This window comes from Cetorhinus maximus, chromosome 5 (assembly GCF_964194155.1).
Source record: "Cetorhinus maximus chromosome 5, sCetMax3.hap1.1, whole genome shotgun sequence".
NCBI classification, from domain to species: domain Eukaryota; kingdom Metazoa; phylum Chordata; class Chondrichthyes; order Lamniformes; family Cetorhinidae; genus Cetorhinus; species Cetorhinus maximus.
Window position 1 is genome coordinate 5,925,019 of NC_135883.1, and position 19,010 is coordinate 5,944,028.

At 39.6% G+C, this 19,010-nt stretch overlaps 1 protein-coding gene across 1 annotated transcript in view; it reads right to left on the minus strand.

Annotated features, from left to right (window-relative positions):
- Nucleotides 1-4,735: 4,735 nt before the first annotated feature.
- Nucleotides 4,736-19,010, minus strand: part of rab10 (RAB10, member RAS oncogene family) — a 55,900-nt gene continuing 41,625 nt past the window's right edge. Inside the window, exons 3-6 of the mRNA XM_078541474.1 lie at nucleotides 17,058-17,196; nucleotides 13,595-13,684; nucleotides 7,911-8,012; nucleotides 4,736-6,532 (exon numbers count right to left, since the gene is read on the minus strand). Of these exons, the coding sequence (XP_078397600.1) occupies nucleotides 6,449-6,532; nucleotides 7,911-8,012; nucleotides 13,595-13,684; nucleotides 17,058-17,196 (415 nt within the window). The 3' untranslated portion in view covers nucleotides 4,736-6,448. The remainder of the gene's footprint in view (nucleotides 6,533-7,910; nucleotides 8,013-13,594; nucleotides 13,685-17,057; nucleotides 17,197-19,010) is intronic.

The window sequence follows — 19,010 nt, forward strand, 5'->3', positions numbered from 1 at the left end:
ATGGCAGGGACAGAGGAAAAAAACCTAAATATACATCAACAGTCAAGACTAGATGTTACAAAGATAACTGAAAACTCTCTATCTGAATGTGCATAGCATTCATAAAATAAATGAATGGATGGCCCACATTGAGTGTATTTAAGACCGAGATAGATAGGTTCTTGATTGGTAAGGGGATCAAAGGTTACGGGGAGAATGGGGTTGAGAAACTTATCAGCCATGATTGAATGGCAGAGCAGACTCGATGGGCCGAATGGCCTAATTTCTGCTCTTATGTCTTATGGTCTAGTAGGGGAAAAAAGTCATTCATGGGAGTGGTCTACAGGCCCCTTACAGTAGCCAGAGCGTAGAACAAAGTATTCAAGAGAAAATATTGTGTGCTTGTGATAAAGGGATGGTAGTGATCATGGGTGATTTTAATCTACATATCAACAGGAAAAATCAGATTGGCAGTAGTAGCCTAGATGAGGAGTTCTTAGAATGCTTTCGAGATAGTTTCTTGGAGCAGCATGTTCTGGAACCAACCAGAGAGGAGGTTATATTAGACTTGGTATTTTTCTTTTATTGATTCACGGGATGTGGCCTTCAATGGCTGGGCCAGCATTTATTGCCCATCCCTAGTTGCCCTTGAGGTGGTGATGGTGAGCTACCTTCTTGAACCTCTGCATTCCATGTGGTGTAGGTACATCCATAGTACTGTTGGGGAGTTCCAGAATTTTGACCCAGTGATGGAAATATATTGCCATTCCTTCACCAAGTCAGTGTAATTCTGTAATATGACAGGATTAATTAATGACCTCACAGTCAAGGCACCCCTAGGTAGCAGCAACCACAATATGATTGAATTTTACATCCAGTTTGAAAGGGAGAAGAATGGGTCTAAAACTAGTATCTTAAACTTAAATAAGGGCAACTATGTAGGGATAAAAGCTGAGCTAGCTAAAGTGAACTGGGAAACTAGAGGATAGATCAATAGAGAAGCTGTGGCAGACATGTAAGGGGATATTTCAGATTATTCAGAATAAGTACATTCCTATTATATTATAAAGAAAAATTCTAAGGGGAGGATCCGCCAGCCGTGGTTAACTAAAGTTAAGGAAAGCATCAAACTTAAGGAAAAAGCATACAACTCCGCAAAGATGAGTGGCTAGATTCTGAAAAGGTTCCATCAGACTGGAAAGTAGCAAATATAACCCCTGTATTCAAGGGAGGGAGGCAGGCAGGAAACTATAGGTCAGTTAGCTTGACGTATGTCATGGGGAAGTTATTAGAATTGATCATTAAGGAGGTTATAGCTGGGTACTTAGAAGACCTCAAAGCAGTCAGCAAGGTTTTGGGAAAGGAAAATCATGTTTAACCAATTTATTGGGAGTTTTTTGAAGGAGGAACATGCACAATGGATAAGGGGGAGCCTATAGATGTACTGTACTTAGATTTCCAGAAGGCATTTGATAAGGTACCACATCAAAGGTTATTACGGAGAATAAAAGCACATGTAGGGGGTAACATATTAGCATGGATAGGAGATTGGCTGGCAGGCAGAAAGCAGAGAATGGATAAATGTGTCTCTTTCAGATTGGCAGGATATGACGAGTGGAGTCCCACATGGGTCTGTGCTGGGGCCTCAACTTTTTACAATTTACACCAATGGCTTAGATGAGGAGAGCAAGGGCATGGTAGCTAAATTTGCATTTGACACAATGATAGGTAGGAAAGTATGTTGTGAAGAGGACAAGGAGGTTGCAGGTGGATATAGACAGGTTGAGTAAGAGGGCAAAGATCTGGCAAATGGAGTTCAATGTGGGAAAATGTGAAGTTGTTCACTTTGGCAGGAAGAACAAAAAAGCAGAGTGTTACTTAAATGGGAAACAGATGCATAATTGAGGTGCAGAGCGATCTAAGTGTTCCAATACGAGTCACAAAAAGTTAGTATACAGGTACAGCAAGTAATTGAGAAGGCTGATGGAATGCTATCTTTATTACAAGAGGGATTGAACAGGGATATTATGCTTGTTATACAGGGCATTGGTGAGACCACACCTCGAATAGTGTTCGCAGTTTTAGTCTCCTTATTTAGGGATGGATGTAAATGCATTGGAGGCGGTTCAGAGGTTTACTAGATTGACACCTGGAATGAGTGGGTTGGACGGACTGGCTTGTTTCCACTAGAATCGAGAAGAGTGAGGGGTGATTTGATTGAAGCATACAAGATCTCCAGTGGCCTTGACAAGGTGGACATCAAAAGGATGTTTCCTCTTGAGGGCGAGTCCAGAACTTGGGGGCAGTTTTAAAATTAGGGTGCACCCTTTAAGGACAGAGATGAGAAACGTTTTCCCTTGAGGGTTGTGCGACTTTGGAACTCTGGAAGGATCATTAAATATTTTTTAAGGCAGAGGTAGATGATTTCCTTACCTAGCAAGAATCTAAAGTTACCAGGGGGTAGATGGGAATGTGGAAATCAAAACACATGATCAGCCATGAACTTATTGAACGGCAGAGCAGGCTTGAGGGGCTGAAAGGCAAATAAGAAATAGTAACAGGAGTAGACCAATCACTTAACTGAATTTTCCAATTCACTTTAGCTCTGCTTTCATTCCCTCATATTTGCCCTTATTTAAGTTTAAAAAGAATCTCAGACCCACTCCTCTCTCCCTCACACGGAATGTAAAAATCAATCATTTTATGGTTACTACACCACCTAAATTTTATTGAATTTAAATTTCACTACCTACTGTGGTGGGATTTGAACCTGGGTCCTTACAGCATTACCCTGGGTCTCTGGAGTACTAGCCAGTGACATTACCACTATGCCACTGCCTCCCCCTACCACTACACCTATGAGCACCTTCACCATGAGGTCATTAATTAATCCCATCTCACTGCAGGATACCATGCCTAGTAAAGCCTGCTCTCTGATTGGCCCCAGAACATACTGTTTTAAGACATTATCCCAGAAACATTCTATGAATTCTCTAGGCTACCTTTGCCCACCTGACTTTTCCAGTCTATATGTAGATCAAGGTCTCCCATGGTTATCATTGTGCCTTTCTGACAAACTCCCATTATTTCCTCCTTTATGCTCCATCCTACCACGTGGTTACTATTTGGGGGGGAAAGAGGTGGTGACGGGGCACTGTACACGACTCCCACAAGTGACTTCTTGCCTTTACCATTTCTCATCCCTACCCAAACCATTTCCACATCCTGGTTTCCTGAACTTGGGTCATCTCCCTCTATTGTGCTAATACCATCCACCTTTTCCTCGCTTCCTGTCCTTCCTAAAATGTCCTATACCCTTTTATATTCAGGTCCCAATCAATAGAGGCACAGGAGAGGATGCACACAGAGGGGATGGAGAGAAGATTTACAAAGACAAAAGCAGAAATGCTGGGTATACATATCAGGAATGGGTAAACAGACTGGGCTGCTTTTCTCAATAAAAGGGTCACCCTTCAGCCAAGAGATATTTTAAATCATGCAAGGTATTGATAAGAGAAAGATGGTTTCCTTTTGTGGGGAAGAACGTAACTAGGGGCCATTAATATAAGATAGTCACGCAGTCAGATAGGAAATCCAGAAGAAACTTTACCAAGCAAGTGGTAAGAATGTGGAACTCTCTACCACAGGGAGTGGTTGAAGAGATTAGTACAGATACATTTAAGGGGAAGTCAGACAAGCATGCAAGGGAGAAAAGAATACATGGTTATGATGATAGATTTAGATCAGGAAAGATGGGAGAAGATTCAAGTGAAGCATAAACACAGGCATGGACTGAATGGCCTGTTTCTGTGTCACAAATCCAATGTAATCTCATGATAGAATCCTGTGATTGGACTGAGCATCCCCAAGTTAGAAAGGGAGGAACTTAGCATCAATTCCAGCTTTTGGTCACTGATGGGTATTTGCATGTGATGCCAGTGGATGACAAGGTCAGGTGATGTGATGCAAAAATCTATTGTTTATGGTCTAATCTCATAGCTACACATCTGCCTTCTCCTCCACAACACAAGAATTGTACTCCAAAAGTCCTATGGGGGTTGGGGGGGGAAGAGAAGAGGAGAAAAAATGAGAAATCACTCCCTATATAAATTACATTTTTTAAAAAAACACTGCTGGCTTTACACTACCAAGACATGAACCAATCTCATACTCCTTTTAAGAAAAGTGGCATCACAGAATCCATAGTCTGTGTTGATGTGACTTATTGTTCCACAACTGTTGGAATTTACAAAGTTTATAAAGCATACAAATAAAGATAGAAATATCACAAAAAGTAAAACACACAGGTGCAGTTCTAGTCTCTCAGGAAACACCTGCCATACTTTAAGTACAACATTAAATGCATTTTTGACTCAAATGGCTTATCAATTCTCAAAGTCACCAGAGCTAAAAATTGGCCAGTGGCACAAACGACCTGGCAGTCAAACTACATCATATCATTTTGCATTGAAATAAAATTTTGATATTGAACAAAAAAGCTAGGTATGACTTGATGTGGCTAATGTAAAGATGATTTCTCCAACTTCCAATTTAATTTGATTATAGTTGACGAAGTGAGGGCTGGACAAATCATTTTGACCACCAACGTGTGCATTAAAAGTAAAAATACAGTGACTAAGACACAAATATTGGACGTGAAGCTTCAAAGGTTACTTAGTAGCGATTCAATCACATATACAGATTGCTGCTCTATTTTCAAGTTAGACATTCATGAGTTAAATTAGCAATTTCAACATTCCAATTTCAAATGACTTTAATTCATTGCATTTAGTATTTCTTTTGATTTACCAGCATAATATGGGTAAATATACAAGCCAACAATACTCTACTTTCCCAAGATTCAGTAACATAACAGTAAACATCTAGAAATATTTTATTGACAATTTTAGTAATTAGAAGTATTAAACTACAGTCTCCAGTGCTGGAATGGACTGCTAATGAGATTTATTCAATTCTGTGTTGGTCATCACAAGGTTTACAAATGATCCCAAAGAACTGTACATAAAGGCTAAGCACCACTATATTAGGCAACAGCCCATCAGCGTAAACAAAGAACTGATTACATTGGTTACTTTGTGTATTCCCTTATGTTCAGTGCGGGATAAAAAAAATTAGGGTGAAAGCAATTTACACTACAAGAGGACTGTGGTCAATATATTAGGAACATAACCATTTCAGTATAGTCAAAGGTCTAAAATTGGTTTTATCAATTTCAAAAGCATTGACCAATCCAGAAAAGGCTGCAAATGCACTGCCCGAAACATGCTTTTAATCTCTGACTGACATTGCATAACCAGTAATCCCAACATTTGCACATTTAAGTTTCTCATTCATTTCAAATGGAAAGCAGCCTTTCAAAAATGTTAGAACCATATTACTTGCAAAACCCCCAAGAAAGTTTTTGCAGAAACCACCACCTGAAGATTAGATAAAGAAAGTGACAAAAAAAATTGCAATCAAGCGACAAGAAACACAACACGTTTGGCTATTTGGAAGCTGCAAAGCCTAACAAAACTTAACCGTCAGTGGCTGGGAAAACACTGATTAGGCCAATAGGCCAATCACAATATACCTGGAGTTGCTGGTAAATGTGATATGCTGATATTGCAGACAGAAGAACATGTTTCAGGTTGCAGAACTGATAACTCATCAGGATACAGTCTACTGCCTTACTCAAGATCACCTGAAGACAGTTATCCTGCATATTTTTTTTTGTTGGTGGCCCAAATTATGGAAAATTGCACAGTTGAAGAAACGAGAGCCACATAACCCTAAATAAAAAAAAAATCAGCGCTATTACATGCATTAATAAATTTCCGATTTCCTCCTCAATGGAATAGCATAAAAACCAAGTCAGTCTGCATAACCAGGAAATATTGACCAAGAAATACTGGAATTTACCACAAAAAAATTGTAATTCAGACAATGGCAGCTGTAATGCTTTCATATCACAGTAAGTAGATACTAAAACAGCCAAGTCTGAAAACTGGTCTTCTGCCTCAGCAACCGTTCAGTTACGCCTGTTTTCAAAATAAGGCACAAGACAAAATCAAATCCAACCTAAAAAGGAAAGCAGTCTACATGGGGTGTCTGAAATCTCACTTTTTGCACAAATGTACAAATTAAAAAGTACATTATACATAAGAGAAAATTCCACTGTTGTACAAAAATTTGTTAATTCTAACTTTTATTCTTATACAATTTGCTGAGTTGAAACCATTGTTACTTTGATGATGAATTTAACTATAATACAACCAAATGTAGTGAGTTGAGCACGCACATTTAAAATGAGACAATAAGTCACAGACATGATTTTATACAGGTTTTCAAAATTGTGTGTGTCAAGCAGGCAAGATGTAAGAACTAAGGGTAATGAGAATTTTGTTTGTTTTAAATGGGAAAGAACATTTTAGATAGAATGCATAAAGTGGATTTCCACAGGGATCGCTCAGCTACAGCATTTCTTCAGTCCTGTTCCACCACCTGCAGTGCTGATATCTACATTTTCCCTGTCAGGTTCTTTTACGGGAGTCTGCGGAATAAAATAGAAAGAAAATTAACGACTTCAGCTAACATTTAAAAGCAGCCTTTTAAAAAAAACTGAACTACATGGAACATTAAGTTGAAGGTCTGAACAAATCTACTACACACGTATTCCTTACTCAAGTACACAGGAGCTTATATGGTTCATAAATCACAGAGAAGGGATGCAATTTGCCCCACCTTAGTTGATCCAGAGAAACCTGACAGTTTATGCACTTTACTGCAATGGTTGTAAGTTTAGAAAACTATGGCCCCACTTGTCTATTTGGAAGACTATTCTAGGCATTACTAAAGTTATCTTTCAATAGCTTGAATCATTGCCAAACTCTCAATTCAATTTCAAGCAATATTCTTGATTTACCATATCCTTTACCCCAATTATCTAAATATCTCAATTATCTTGCCTATCCCATTCAGATCTCTTCTCAGATACCTCCTTTTCCAGACTGAAAATCTTTCCACCAAGGGATCAACCCCATGGTCTTTCTCCACACTATACCTATTGTTTAAATATCACTCATCTCTTAACTTTCAGAATCAAATGCAATATTTAAGGTGTGTTCAGACCACTAGTTCATTTGACAGGCATTTTGCTGTTCCAGCTAGTGTCCAACATTCACTCGAGTTTGTTGAATGCTCTAAAGTTAAGATTTGGGCTCAAATTGCACTTGATTGCCAAGTAAAGTTACGGTGCAAGTTTCTGCCAAATTAATTTACACAATCAAATGTAAAATTTTTCCTGAACCGGCACAATCAAGCAGTTAATACATATTTTCTTTGCATTAAACAATCCTGTTTTAAGCACGGTAACCTGGTGCAGTTTCATTAATAGGTAATCTCAAAAAAACACTTAGTGTGTTAATCTACACCATGCTACTGTCACACATAGGGGCAATTGGCAGAAATTCACCATGCTCATTGCTTTTAACCTGCAGGAATAGCCAGTTTTGTGGGCTCAGCCAACTTCCAGTGCAATGTTTTAAACCAGCATTGAAGATTGGAGAATCTGTATGCTTGACATAAATTGGATTTAAAATTCTGCTTTTCTGCATAGGTTCAGCTGATTTTAGTCAAATATCAGCACAAACTAGTGGAAGAATCTCCATAACCAATACATAATTCTATAAGCATAAATGCTTTGATTTCCAGTATGTGATTACATATTGAAACAAGTGATGAGAAACATTAGTTACAGATTGCCTATTTTTTCTTACCTCGTTAGGCGATGCATTATAATCTTTGAAAAACTGAACTTGCTTTCTAATCCTACAATTTGACTCAATGTTTCAATACCCTTTCAAGACTGAAAATCAGTTTGAAATTATTCAGCTATGAATTGCTTATTTACAGGTCTTTTCGATAGTTACCTTTCGAAGTATGTCTTCTGCTAATGTGAGGAATGCTTTCTCAATGTTGATATTAGCTTTTGCACTAGTCTCGAAAAACCTAATCCCGTGTTCTCTGGCAATCTAGAATAAAACAATTAGCCAAGTCACAGAGGATATCAGGATATGTGCTACAAATAATTAAACCACCTGGTAGCTTTTGTTGATGTCAAGCCATCTTAAAATATTTCACTATACATTCACACTTAATAAATTTAGCAACTATAATCTTAAATATCATAGGCATATGCTGCAATGCACTTTAACAGTGGTACATGTATTCAGGAACTAGCTGACATTTTGAATAAGAAGCAGAGTTCAATCACACTGCTCAAAGCACAAAGCTAGTTGATTGTGTTGCTTTACTCCAGAAGTCTGTCTCCAAAAGCATGACTTTTAATGATTGGTTAGGAATACTCAGACCATAATCCCACAATGACTGACATTCAGTCCACTCTTGTCATTTCATTAAAGCATTTATGACGGACAGTGTAGCCTGGGTGTCACTCCGATTAACAATCTATGATTTTGCTGTTACTCTTCCTTCTCTAGTACCGCATTCCTATTTTTTTTTTTTACATTTCCTTCCCCCCCCGCCCACCCACCAAGACGATGTATGATCATTTTTATCTACTTAGTGCTTTGCTGCTCTTGCTCTGAATAAGTTTATTTTTACAAAAGGTTTTGAACAAGAATTTACATAGCATAGGCTTGGTCAGCATGGAAAGCATCGAAGTTACACACTGTCCACTTGTAGAATTTTTTAAATTCATGGGATGTGTGTATTGCTGGCAAATCCAGTGTTAAGAGAGAGTGTACAAAGGTGGTTGGTTTTCATTTGTTAGCAAGGGTAACCTAGGTGTTTGGTAGCGTAACTTGACAGCCGTAGTAGTTTTAGCAGTAGCAGTTTTAGTCATGAAAAGGTATTAGGCAGGAGCCTGTAAAGCAGAGACTGCTGGGAGACTAGACATATGTTAGCGAGGCAAAGGAACAGCAAAAACCAGCCCAGACTAGCTCACAGCAGATATGAACCCTGTGATTAGAGGTAAATAGGTGTCAGTCATTAGAATGCTAAGTAAAATGAGACAGGAGATCTACAAGGCTTAGCACTTATTGTGGCAGCAATTGTAGTTAATGAGGTGTCAATCACTGGGATGCCAAGGTATGCTGCAGGACAGGACTGGAACACGTTACACTTATTGTGATAGATTGAGCACGTGCATGATCAAGAACACATCCACAATCACAAAAGGGCAAGGACTAGCTGTATAAAAGGCAATGTAATAACTCAAGAGGGCAGAGTGCTAACTTGGATTGGATTGACAAAGAGAGGCTCTCCCTGCGCTCGCTTGAATAAACAATTGAAAACTGTAACCGAGTCTCCAAGGTGTTTGATTTAATCGCAACACCAGCATTTGTTACCCATCCATTATTGCCCTTGAGAAGATGGTGGCGAGCCACTTTCTTGAACCAGTGCAGTCCATGTGGTGTTGGTAGACCCACAGCGCTGTCAAGGGAAAATGGTTAGATTCTCTCTTGCTGGAAATGGTCATTGCCCAGCACTTGCGTGGCATGTATGTTACTTGTCACTTATCAGTCCAAGCCTGAATATTGTCCAGGTCTTGCTGCATATGGACAAAGACTGTTTCAGTATCTGAGGGGTTGCGAATGGTACTAAAGACAGTGCAGATCACTTTTGATCTTATGATGGAAGGAAGGTTATTGATGAAGCAGCTGAAGATGGCTGAGCCTAGGACACGACCTTGAGGAACTCCTGCTGCAATGTCCTCGACTTAGATGATTGGTCTGCAACAACCACAACCATCTACCTTTGTGCCATGTATGAATCTAACCAGCACAAAAGCACGAAAGAAACCCAACCAGAGCCAGAATCAGCCTCCTCTTAGCACAGGGTCAGTGGAGGGGCAGCAAAAGCGAAGGGGCTTCACACAAAACATTCACGAGTTTTATTTTTAAAAAAAGTATTTTAAAAAGTAAAGCAGCCATCCAGCTCTGCAATATCACAGTAACCACATAATTGGCACCCAATCACAAACATCAGAAAAGTTTTCTTAGGTGGGGGAGAAAATGCATCAGAATAGATACAAAAAGACAAATGAACACAGCCTTGAAATTAATACCATTGTTACGAGGGGTTTAGCAAAAGAGCTTGCATTTATAGAGTGCATTTTAGGATATATAAAGTTAAGTGTGATTACTTGTTGCAAAGTAGAAAACATGGCAGCGAATTTATACACAGTAAGACACCACAAACAGCAGTGAGATAACAACCAGATATTGAAAAATAGTTGGTTGAGGGATAAATATTGACCAGGACAGCAATGAGAGCTCACTTTCTCTTAACAAATCTAAAGGTACATTTTGAAGTCTGCCGAAAATATGAGTAATGTCTCATCTGAAGGACAGTAATCCAAAATGCCCATTATGTTGCTGTAATATTTGTATACGCACTATTGGCAAGCTATCTAAAGGCTAACAAGGCTATACGTTTTGAACTCCCAAACTTTGCCTGCAGAGAACTTGTAGCTATACAAAAGTGGAGATGATTATATCATGTGCATCTGGGGCTATGAATTAAAATCAAACAGCTTCTTTGAAACATTATGCTCGAGGAAGCTGAGTGGCTCCACTGAAAATGTACCAAATTGCTGCCAGATTTAGCAACTCACTTTGCTGACACTTGCTCGGTGTTCTCATGTTCTATGCACACATGGCCCTTCCATCTCCCACAGGCATCAACAGTCAAAGTCAAACTGTATTCCAACCCCTACTTTCAGCCAGCATGTAGCCTTTCTCCACTTTTGCAAGCTGGACATGCATCCAGTGTGAGTTAGGCCAAGTTCAGGGCTGCGGGCTGGAGGACCAAGTACAAAATACTTCTATTCCAAGCAAACACAACTCCCAAGAATTGCTGGAAAACTGGCTTGGCAAATGAAGGGGCAAGAGTAAGGAGAAGTAGCAGGAAGAGAGTATGGGACAATATCCAAAATGCCCAAACAAACACATGGGTAGGAAACAAGCATAAGAGCTACAAAGAATTACAAATGTTTGGTCTATATGCTCTAAGCTAAGTATAAATGAGTATAATGAGTATAAGCAAATTCAAAATCTGAGGTTGAAGGGGAAGGCAAAATATCACTATAACAATAAAAGAAAATGTGGAAAGGAAAGGAAATTAAAAAGCATTTATTTCATATGCTGGACAGAAACCCCAAATAACATCTTTACTGAAATCCTAACAGTGGTATGAAGTTCTTAAAGCATATGCACAGTAATTATTTCCAGTTATTTAAATCTCTAGGGCAAAAAGACACCTATAAAAGATATTACTTCAGTTTTGAAGTAAAGTGCAGCATTTGATTTGCACTACGACTTCACAGAGATTGGAGAAACTCGATTGAAAAAATAACTCTGACCACAGTGTTACAATGCAACTTATTTAGAAGCATTAAATGAAAGTTAGGTATTTGCAATGAGAGAGGAACAAGAGAGTCACCCTGGGATGTCTTGCATATTACATAGCAGTTGGCTGTACAATGTGTTATGATCCCAGCTGAGGTTAACACTGGACAAGTCTGATCCCAGGGTGGAACCCAGCTTGACAAATCCTAACTTTCATTTGTTTGGATGCATGGAGAGGGGCTGCTCAACAGCCAGCGGAGTCAGCTAATGAACTTTTAACAAAAGCATAAAACATTTAAAGAAATGAACTATATTACAACACTCCATCACCTACAACTATACCTTTACAGATTATATATATAGGTTTGTAAGGATAACACAAGTTACAAAAGTTATCTTAAACTCTAATGTTCACAGTAAGTACAGTCCATGTAAACAAATAGGTGACCTGGGGTCAGGGAGCCACACTCTGAAACCGAGTGACAGGTGCCACTCCAGACAGATGCTATAGATCTTTCCTCAACTCCCCCAGACACTAGTCACACCATGAGCCAAATCAATCTCACTGAACTCAGTTTTTCACACTAGGGTTTCCAATCTCCATTCTCCAAGAACTCGCTTTGGAATGTTCTCCCAAACCAACGCTTTCTCTCAGGCGCCTTCCGCAATGGTTCACCACCAGGGTTTCGAACTCTCCTTCCGGTGTTCCTCTCCCCTGGGTCACCACATGCATTCAAGCTTTCTTCCATGCAATCTCTCACCGACTCAGCTGTCAACAGTACACCACTGCTTCATATGCTCTTAGCAAAGAGTTACAGACCTTCAGTTGCCTCTTTGCACCTTCTGACTTCTCACAAACCTTTATATCTTTGACTCTGCTTCCTGCAGCTTGGTGCTTTAAGCTTGAAGCCTCTCTCTACCCCATACTCAACTTCACTTAACAGGGCCTTTTCCAGGTTCCTGTCCTTCCTTTGACTAGAAGGTCTTCTTGGGACGTTCTCCTGTTCCACTCTCCTGGATTCTTGCGACTTTCTTCTTTAGTTTGGAATTGGCTAACTGCCCCTTCTAGGTTGCTTCTGTTTGGCAGCTGTCTTCAAAACTAAACTCAAAGGCTGCTGCTTTCTAGTTTCTTGTGTATCTATGGGAGGGACCTGCCTCTCTGGACCCCTGTTGCTAGGAAATAGCCTAGTTTTTCTATTCTTGTTTGCTTAACTTCTCTCACAATCAAGCTCTCATTAGAAATGCAGGTATCTTTTAAAGTAAAACTATAACTAAAACTCAACTTAACCTATTCTTAACAGATACAGGAGTACAAATAAAATTTAAACATTAAAGCTAAAGCTCATTCTTAACACCCACAAATACCAATATAACTTATTTAAACTGTCTCTATTTCCTAACAAATGGCAGACATGATTCAAGGCTAGATAAAGGGTACTAACCACTACTCTCAACTAAAGGAAAAAAGTAATCATGCGTCATATGTAAACCATCTCATCTATTTCACCAATTTTTTTTTAAAAATGAACACTTTAAAACTGAAAAGAACGTAGCACCTGTACTTTGGTTTTTGCCCTAGTATTTATTTACTAATTACATATGAACCAAGAAATGTCAGGAATTCTCTTCAATCAGAAACAGTTACACTTCAACATGCTAGGTAAAGTCAGTGGTCATGAGCTTAAGACAATAATTTCCCATTAGGCTCATGATTTTAATGCAAGCTGAGAGGAACAGGAGGGAACGATGGAAAAGAGGTCACCCATTTGCATACTGAAATGTCCCACGAACAGCAATGAAAAACTATTGCTTTGGTTATGTTAGTTGAGGGATAAATTTTGGCCAGGACACTTGCCCTGCTCTTTGAACAGTGCCACAGTATCTTTAGTGCCCACCTATGGGGTAAATAGGGCCTTGGATCAATGCTTCACCTAAAATACAGAACATCAGTGCAGCATTCAGCCTATAATAAGTGCTCAAGTGTCTGGAGGAGGTCATGACACAGCCTTCTAATTCAGAAGCAAGTGTTGCCACAGAGACAAAGTTAACATCTTGAAGAGGGGCAAGGAGGAATACAAACGCAGGTGACATCGCACTACATGTTAGATTGGCTATAGCCTTATTAGCTCTTGCAATTGCCCCCTTTATCAAGGAATGGTTGTGACAAAAGACATCACAGAACAGAATAGTCATTAAAATGTTAAAACATAAGCAAAGAAAAATTTCCCAAGCAATGAGTTTACCTGCTCTCCTTTTGATTTCGGCACCACTCGCTTATCTTCCATGTCACATTTGTTGCCTAACAACATTCTCTCTACATCTTCATTTGCATGCTGAAAAGTAGATTTGGATGTCAGTTTACCAGCACTTATCTAACTGAAGTCTGATCCAGCAAATCTCAATATCATAACTTAACACATTATCTGTTCATACTGCAAAAAAAATGTGTAAAACACAAATCATTCAAAAGCTGTCCAGTTAGCTAAGTCACCAGTGAGTGCCAGTAAATCACCCATATCATTGTTCCACTTCCCAAACTCACCAATATGAAGCAAAACCAGCAAAAAATGGTAGAATTGCCACAACAGTTTTGAGCTATTTTCTTCTCAACCATGCAACTTTCACCACACCCCACCAATTCCCACGGGCTACAACTTTTCTATCGTTCCTTGATGCCAAGGGTAGTCTCACTCACCTCTGGAATTCAGCTCCTTTGCCCGTCTTTCCCCCAAAGATGTAAACATTTACAATCCTCTGGTACCACTCTTGTGCTACCTTTGCCAACTCCACCCTTTCCTGCATGCCACCATTCCATTCAGATTCTGCATCACTCCCCAGAGGCAGCGTACCTTTTTCTTTCCAAGCAAGCCAACATTAATGTTGAATATAGTCAAGATTACATCCATTGTGTGAATGGACAAATAAAATAGAAGGTGCTACTTTAAATTTAAAAACAAAAAGAAAAGTAGGATAAGGGAAGGTGGGTGTATTAAGATCGCTGTCAAGAAGTTGTTCTTCAATGATAAATATATGGAATAGATTTCAAGACATTGCAGTGGAAGCAAAACCCGAAAATCTTTCAAAACATCTGAATGCTGAAAGAGAGGGATTGGAGGAAAGAGAATGAAGGCCAGGTTCTCTCAATTAATGAATTATGGATTAAATGCTCTTTTGAATCTGTAATTAATTTCCAATCTTTTAAGGGGATAATGACTCAAACAGCAAAAAATCTGATCATCTACCAACTCAACTGCTTTCCTTGTGGGATGTACTGTAATCATGTACTGGAGGTTGATGCACGATTAACTGCTTTTTCAAAATACCTGTTGCAAAACAAAAATCAAGCAGCAATCTCATTCTCCTTCTCGCATTAAAAATAGAAGCAAATGGTTCATTACCATCCTGTTGCTCCAGGCGGACATTGTTTATAAATCCTGCACTCTTTGGGGAGAGGAAAATAGTCAGGAAATGACAAGAAACATTTGGTTAGTTATGATTTGTTGCAAGTTTATGAATATCTGAGGCAGAAGATACTTGGCAAAATATGCAGATGGAAGAAGTAAAAACCAAATGCATTTTCCAAAGCAATTGACACACATCAACCAAGTTTCATTTAATAAATGAGAGCACCCAAGAAATTCAGATCGAATACAACTTAGCAAATTGAGCTCTAAGAAAAGCATCAATAACAAACTGCACGCTGCAATGATCGAAGAGTTTCACCACCTGCTTGACAGGGTTTTAAATTAATCTTCCCAACATCAATAGGGCTCAGTACTGCATGTTTAAAAGCAATTCAGGAATTTGGTAGGCTACCTAGTTTTATAGAGCTTGCACGCAGGAAGAGCTGGGGCAAGTATGGTTCTAGTTGCTAATATTGACAGCAGAACTTCAACTAAAACAGCCTTAGCCAGCAGTGGCACACAAGAGATCCCAAGTGATCAGGAACACACATCATACAGCATAAGAAACTGGGGCAAGAGTAGACCACACGACCCATCGAGCCTGCTCTGCCATTCAATACAATCATGGCTGATGTTGGGCTTCAACTCCATTTTCCTGCCTGCTCCCAATTTCCCTTAATTCCCCGAGACACCAAAAAATCTGACTATCTGAGACTTAAATACATTCAACGATGGAGCATCCACAACCTTCTGGGGTACAGAATTCCAAAAATTAGAACCCTTTGAGTGAAGTTATTTCTCTTCATCAAAACGATCGGCCCCTTATCCTGGGACTATGCCCGTTTTATAGACCCTCTGACCCCTCAATGGAAACTAATCTCTCAGCGTCCATCCTATCAAGCCCCGGGCAGTCTGGGTAACAACCTTTAACCCCCTACTCTCTCATTTCGTAGCCAAACAAGATTGCGCTTCATTCTTTAAAACGGCAGAGAATATAAGCCCAATTTACTCAACATATCATAGGACAACCCCCTCATCCCAGGGACCAATTTAGTGACCGTCACCACACTGCTTCCAATGCGAGTATATCCTTTCTTAAATGTGGATACCAAAACTGCATATGACACTCCAGACAGGAGTATGAGCTCCACCAATTCAGTGAGTTTCCAGCTCCAAGTACTTAAATTAGGATACAATACATTGTTAAAATACCTTCCCCTCAGCATAGAAAGTAGAAACATAACCAGAATGGAAGGATAATTATTACTACTAAACCAAAATCACTGTTACAAACATCACAGAAGGTGCTTAAGAAATGTAATGTACAGTCCAGGATCAGGCAAGCTGCTTTATCAAATTACTAAGTTTCTTCTCAAGTCAACAGCTTTTACAATGAACATGTTTAACAACCAGAAACACATGCCTGATTAGCTAGAACAATTGCTTCAACAATTTGGATTTACATAGCACCTTTAATGCAGTGAAACTTCAAAGTAGTTGAAGCGCATTTGGCCCATTTTGTCTACCCTAGCTCTTAAATTAGAGATATATAATGTGGCTACATTTTCCTGCTGTTCCCTTCAAGTGCATTTTGAAGATTTGATTTTCACTTAAAATAGTGTCAATCTTCCAAATTATAACTTCTAATTCCCAATGCCAATATAGGGGAAGCTTCCAAGCTCTACTATCCTTCCTATAAAGTGGTGTTGATAATAGTACATTAAATTGCAAATGTAACTTAACCAGTACATCACTTTGATAAAAGCAAAATACTGCAGATGCGGGAAATCTGAGATTAATGCAGAAAATGCTGGAAAATCTCAGGTCTGGCAGCATCCGTGGAGAGAGAAAGAGTTAACATTTTGAGTCCCTATGACTCCTCTGCAGAGCTCTGAAGAGTCATACGGACTCAAAACATTAACTCTGTTTCTCTCTCCACAGATGCTGCCAGACCCGCTGAGTTTTTCCAGTATTTTCTGTTTTTATTTCAGTACATCGCTTTGCTGTTTTCACACCAATTACTTCAATATGGCTGTTCTTACATGTAAAAGGGAGCTTTATTATTTTGAAGCAAATACATTTTTAATTTACATCGCTGTTGGAGGTTTCATATCGGTTAAGTTGCTATATGGGCAGCATCACAGTGCGCCAGTTTTGGAAACATTTGAATTAGTTCAGTGAATTAGCACTAACTATCAAGTGCTGTCGTGCAACTGCTCTTCACACAAGACCATCCAATCCAGTAAAAAAACCTGCTTTCCAAGACAACACATTTGCAGGCAATTTGTTGCAGCATTCTTACCTCGTCTATGTTCCTCAGCCATTTGCTGATGTTTTCAAAGCTTTTGGCATTTGTGATGTCATAGACTAGCATGATTCCCATTGCTCCCCTGTAGTAGGAGGTGGTGATGGTGTGAAATCGTTCCTGTCCTGCCGTATCCCTTCAAAACAGGTAAAACCAGCACAAGGGCATTTTAAAAAAAATTCAGTTGCACATACTATTACTCATAAGGAGTCAATGCAACTTATCATTGTGTATTTTGTAGAAAATTAAAAGTATCCCATCAACATGGCTAGATCCGAAGGCTTTAACATTTCAAAAAAGTGAGTAACTTTTTCTTGCACTTTAAAGTCACATGCTTGCAAAAAGATTCTAGGTTAAAATTCTGTTAAAATCAATACCTCAGCCAAACTGAACTTTCAACCACTTGCCAAGAAGTGGGGGGGCGGCAGCACCAAACAAATTGCTCTAGTATACCCAATGAAAATGTGGCCATCAATGATGATCCATAGAAAAGTTACAGCACAGGAGGCCATTCGGCCCATCTTGTCCATGCCAGCCCGAGGGCACCCAGGTGCCCTTTCTAATCCCACCTTCCTGCACCTGGCCCATAGTCCTGCAGCTTACAGCACTTTAGGTGCAGATCCAGGTACTTTTTAAAAAGAGTTTAGAGTCTCTGCCTCTACCACCAACTTGGGCAGCGAATTCCAGACACCCACTACCCTCTGCGTAAAAAAGTTCCTCATGTCCCCCCTACACCTTCTGGCACTTATCTTGAATCTATGTCCTCTGGTTCTAGAATTCTCCACCAAGCAAAACAATTTTATCCTGTCCACTCTATCTATTCCCCTCAATTTTGTACACCTCAATCAAGTCACCTCTCAGCCTTCTTTGTTCTAAGGAAAATAACCCCAACCTATCCAATCTCCTTGTAGCTACACTTTTCTAACCCTGGCAACATTCTTGTAAACCTCCTCTGGACTCTCTCCAGAGTTATTACGTCCTTCCTGTAATGTGATGACCAGAACTGCACACAATACTCCAGTTGTGGCCTCACTAGTGTTTTATACAATTCCAACATTATATCCTTACTTTTATATTCTCTACCTCTGCCAATGAAGAAGAGCATTCCATATGCCTTCTTTATAACCTTGTCTACTCGAACTGCTGCCTTCAGGGACCTGTGTACTTGTACGCCAAGATCTCTTACTTCATCTACCCCTCTTAGTATATTCCCATTTATTGTGTAAACCCTGTAACTGTTTGACCTCCCTAAATGTATGACCTCACACTTCTCTAGGTTAAAATTCATCTGCCACTTTACCACCCACTCCACCAACCTATCTATATCGTTTTGGAGATTATGGCTATCCTCTACACTATCCACTACTCGGCCAATCTTTGTGTCATCTGCAAATTTCCCAATCGTGCCCCTGATGTTCACGTCCAAATCGTTCATATATAACACAAACAGCAAGGGTCCCATCACAGAGCCCTGTGAAACACCACTTGAGACAACTTTTCATTCGCAAGGGCATCCATCGACTATTATCCTTTGTTTCCTGTTACAAAGCCAACCTTTTATCCAGTTTGCCACATTACCCTGAATCCCATGGGCTTTTACTTTCCTGACCAATCTGCCATGTGGGACCTTGTCAAATGCCTTGCTAAAATCCATGTACCAACATCCACTGCACTACCTTCCTCAACCCCTCTTGTCACTTCCTCAAAGAATTCAATCAAATTTGTGAGGCAAGGCCTTCCTTTAACAAATCCATGCTGACCATCCCTGACTAGTCCATGCCTTTCCGCATGACAGCTAATCCTATCTCTCAGGATTGATTCTACTAATTTGCTCACCACCGATGTAAGACTAACTGGCCTGTAATTGTTTGGCATTTCCTTTGATCCCTTTTTAAACAATGGAACTACGTTTGCATTTCTCCAGTCCTCCGGTACCTCCCATGTATCTAG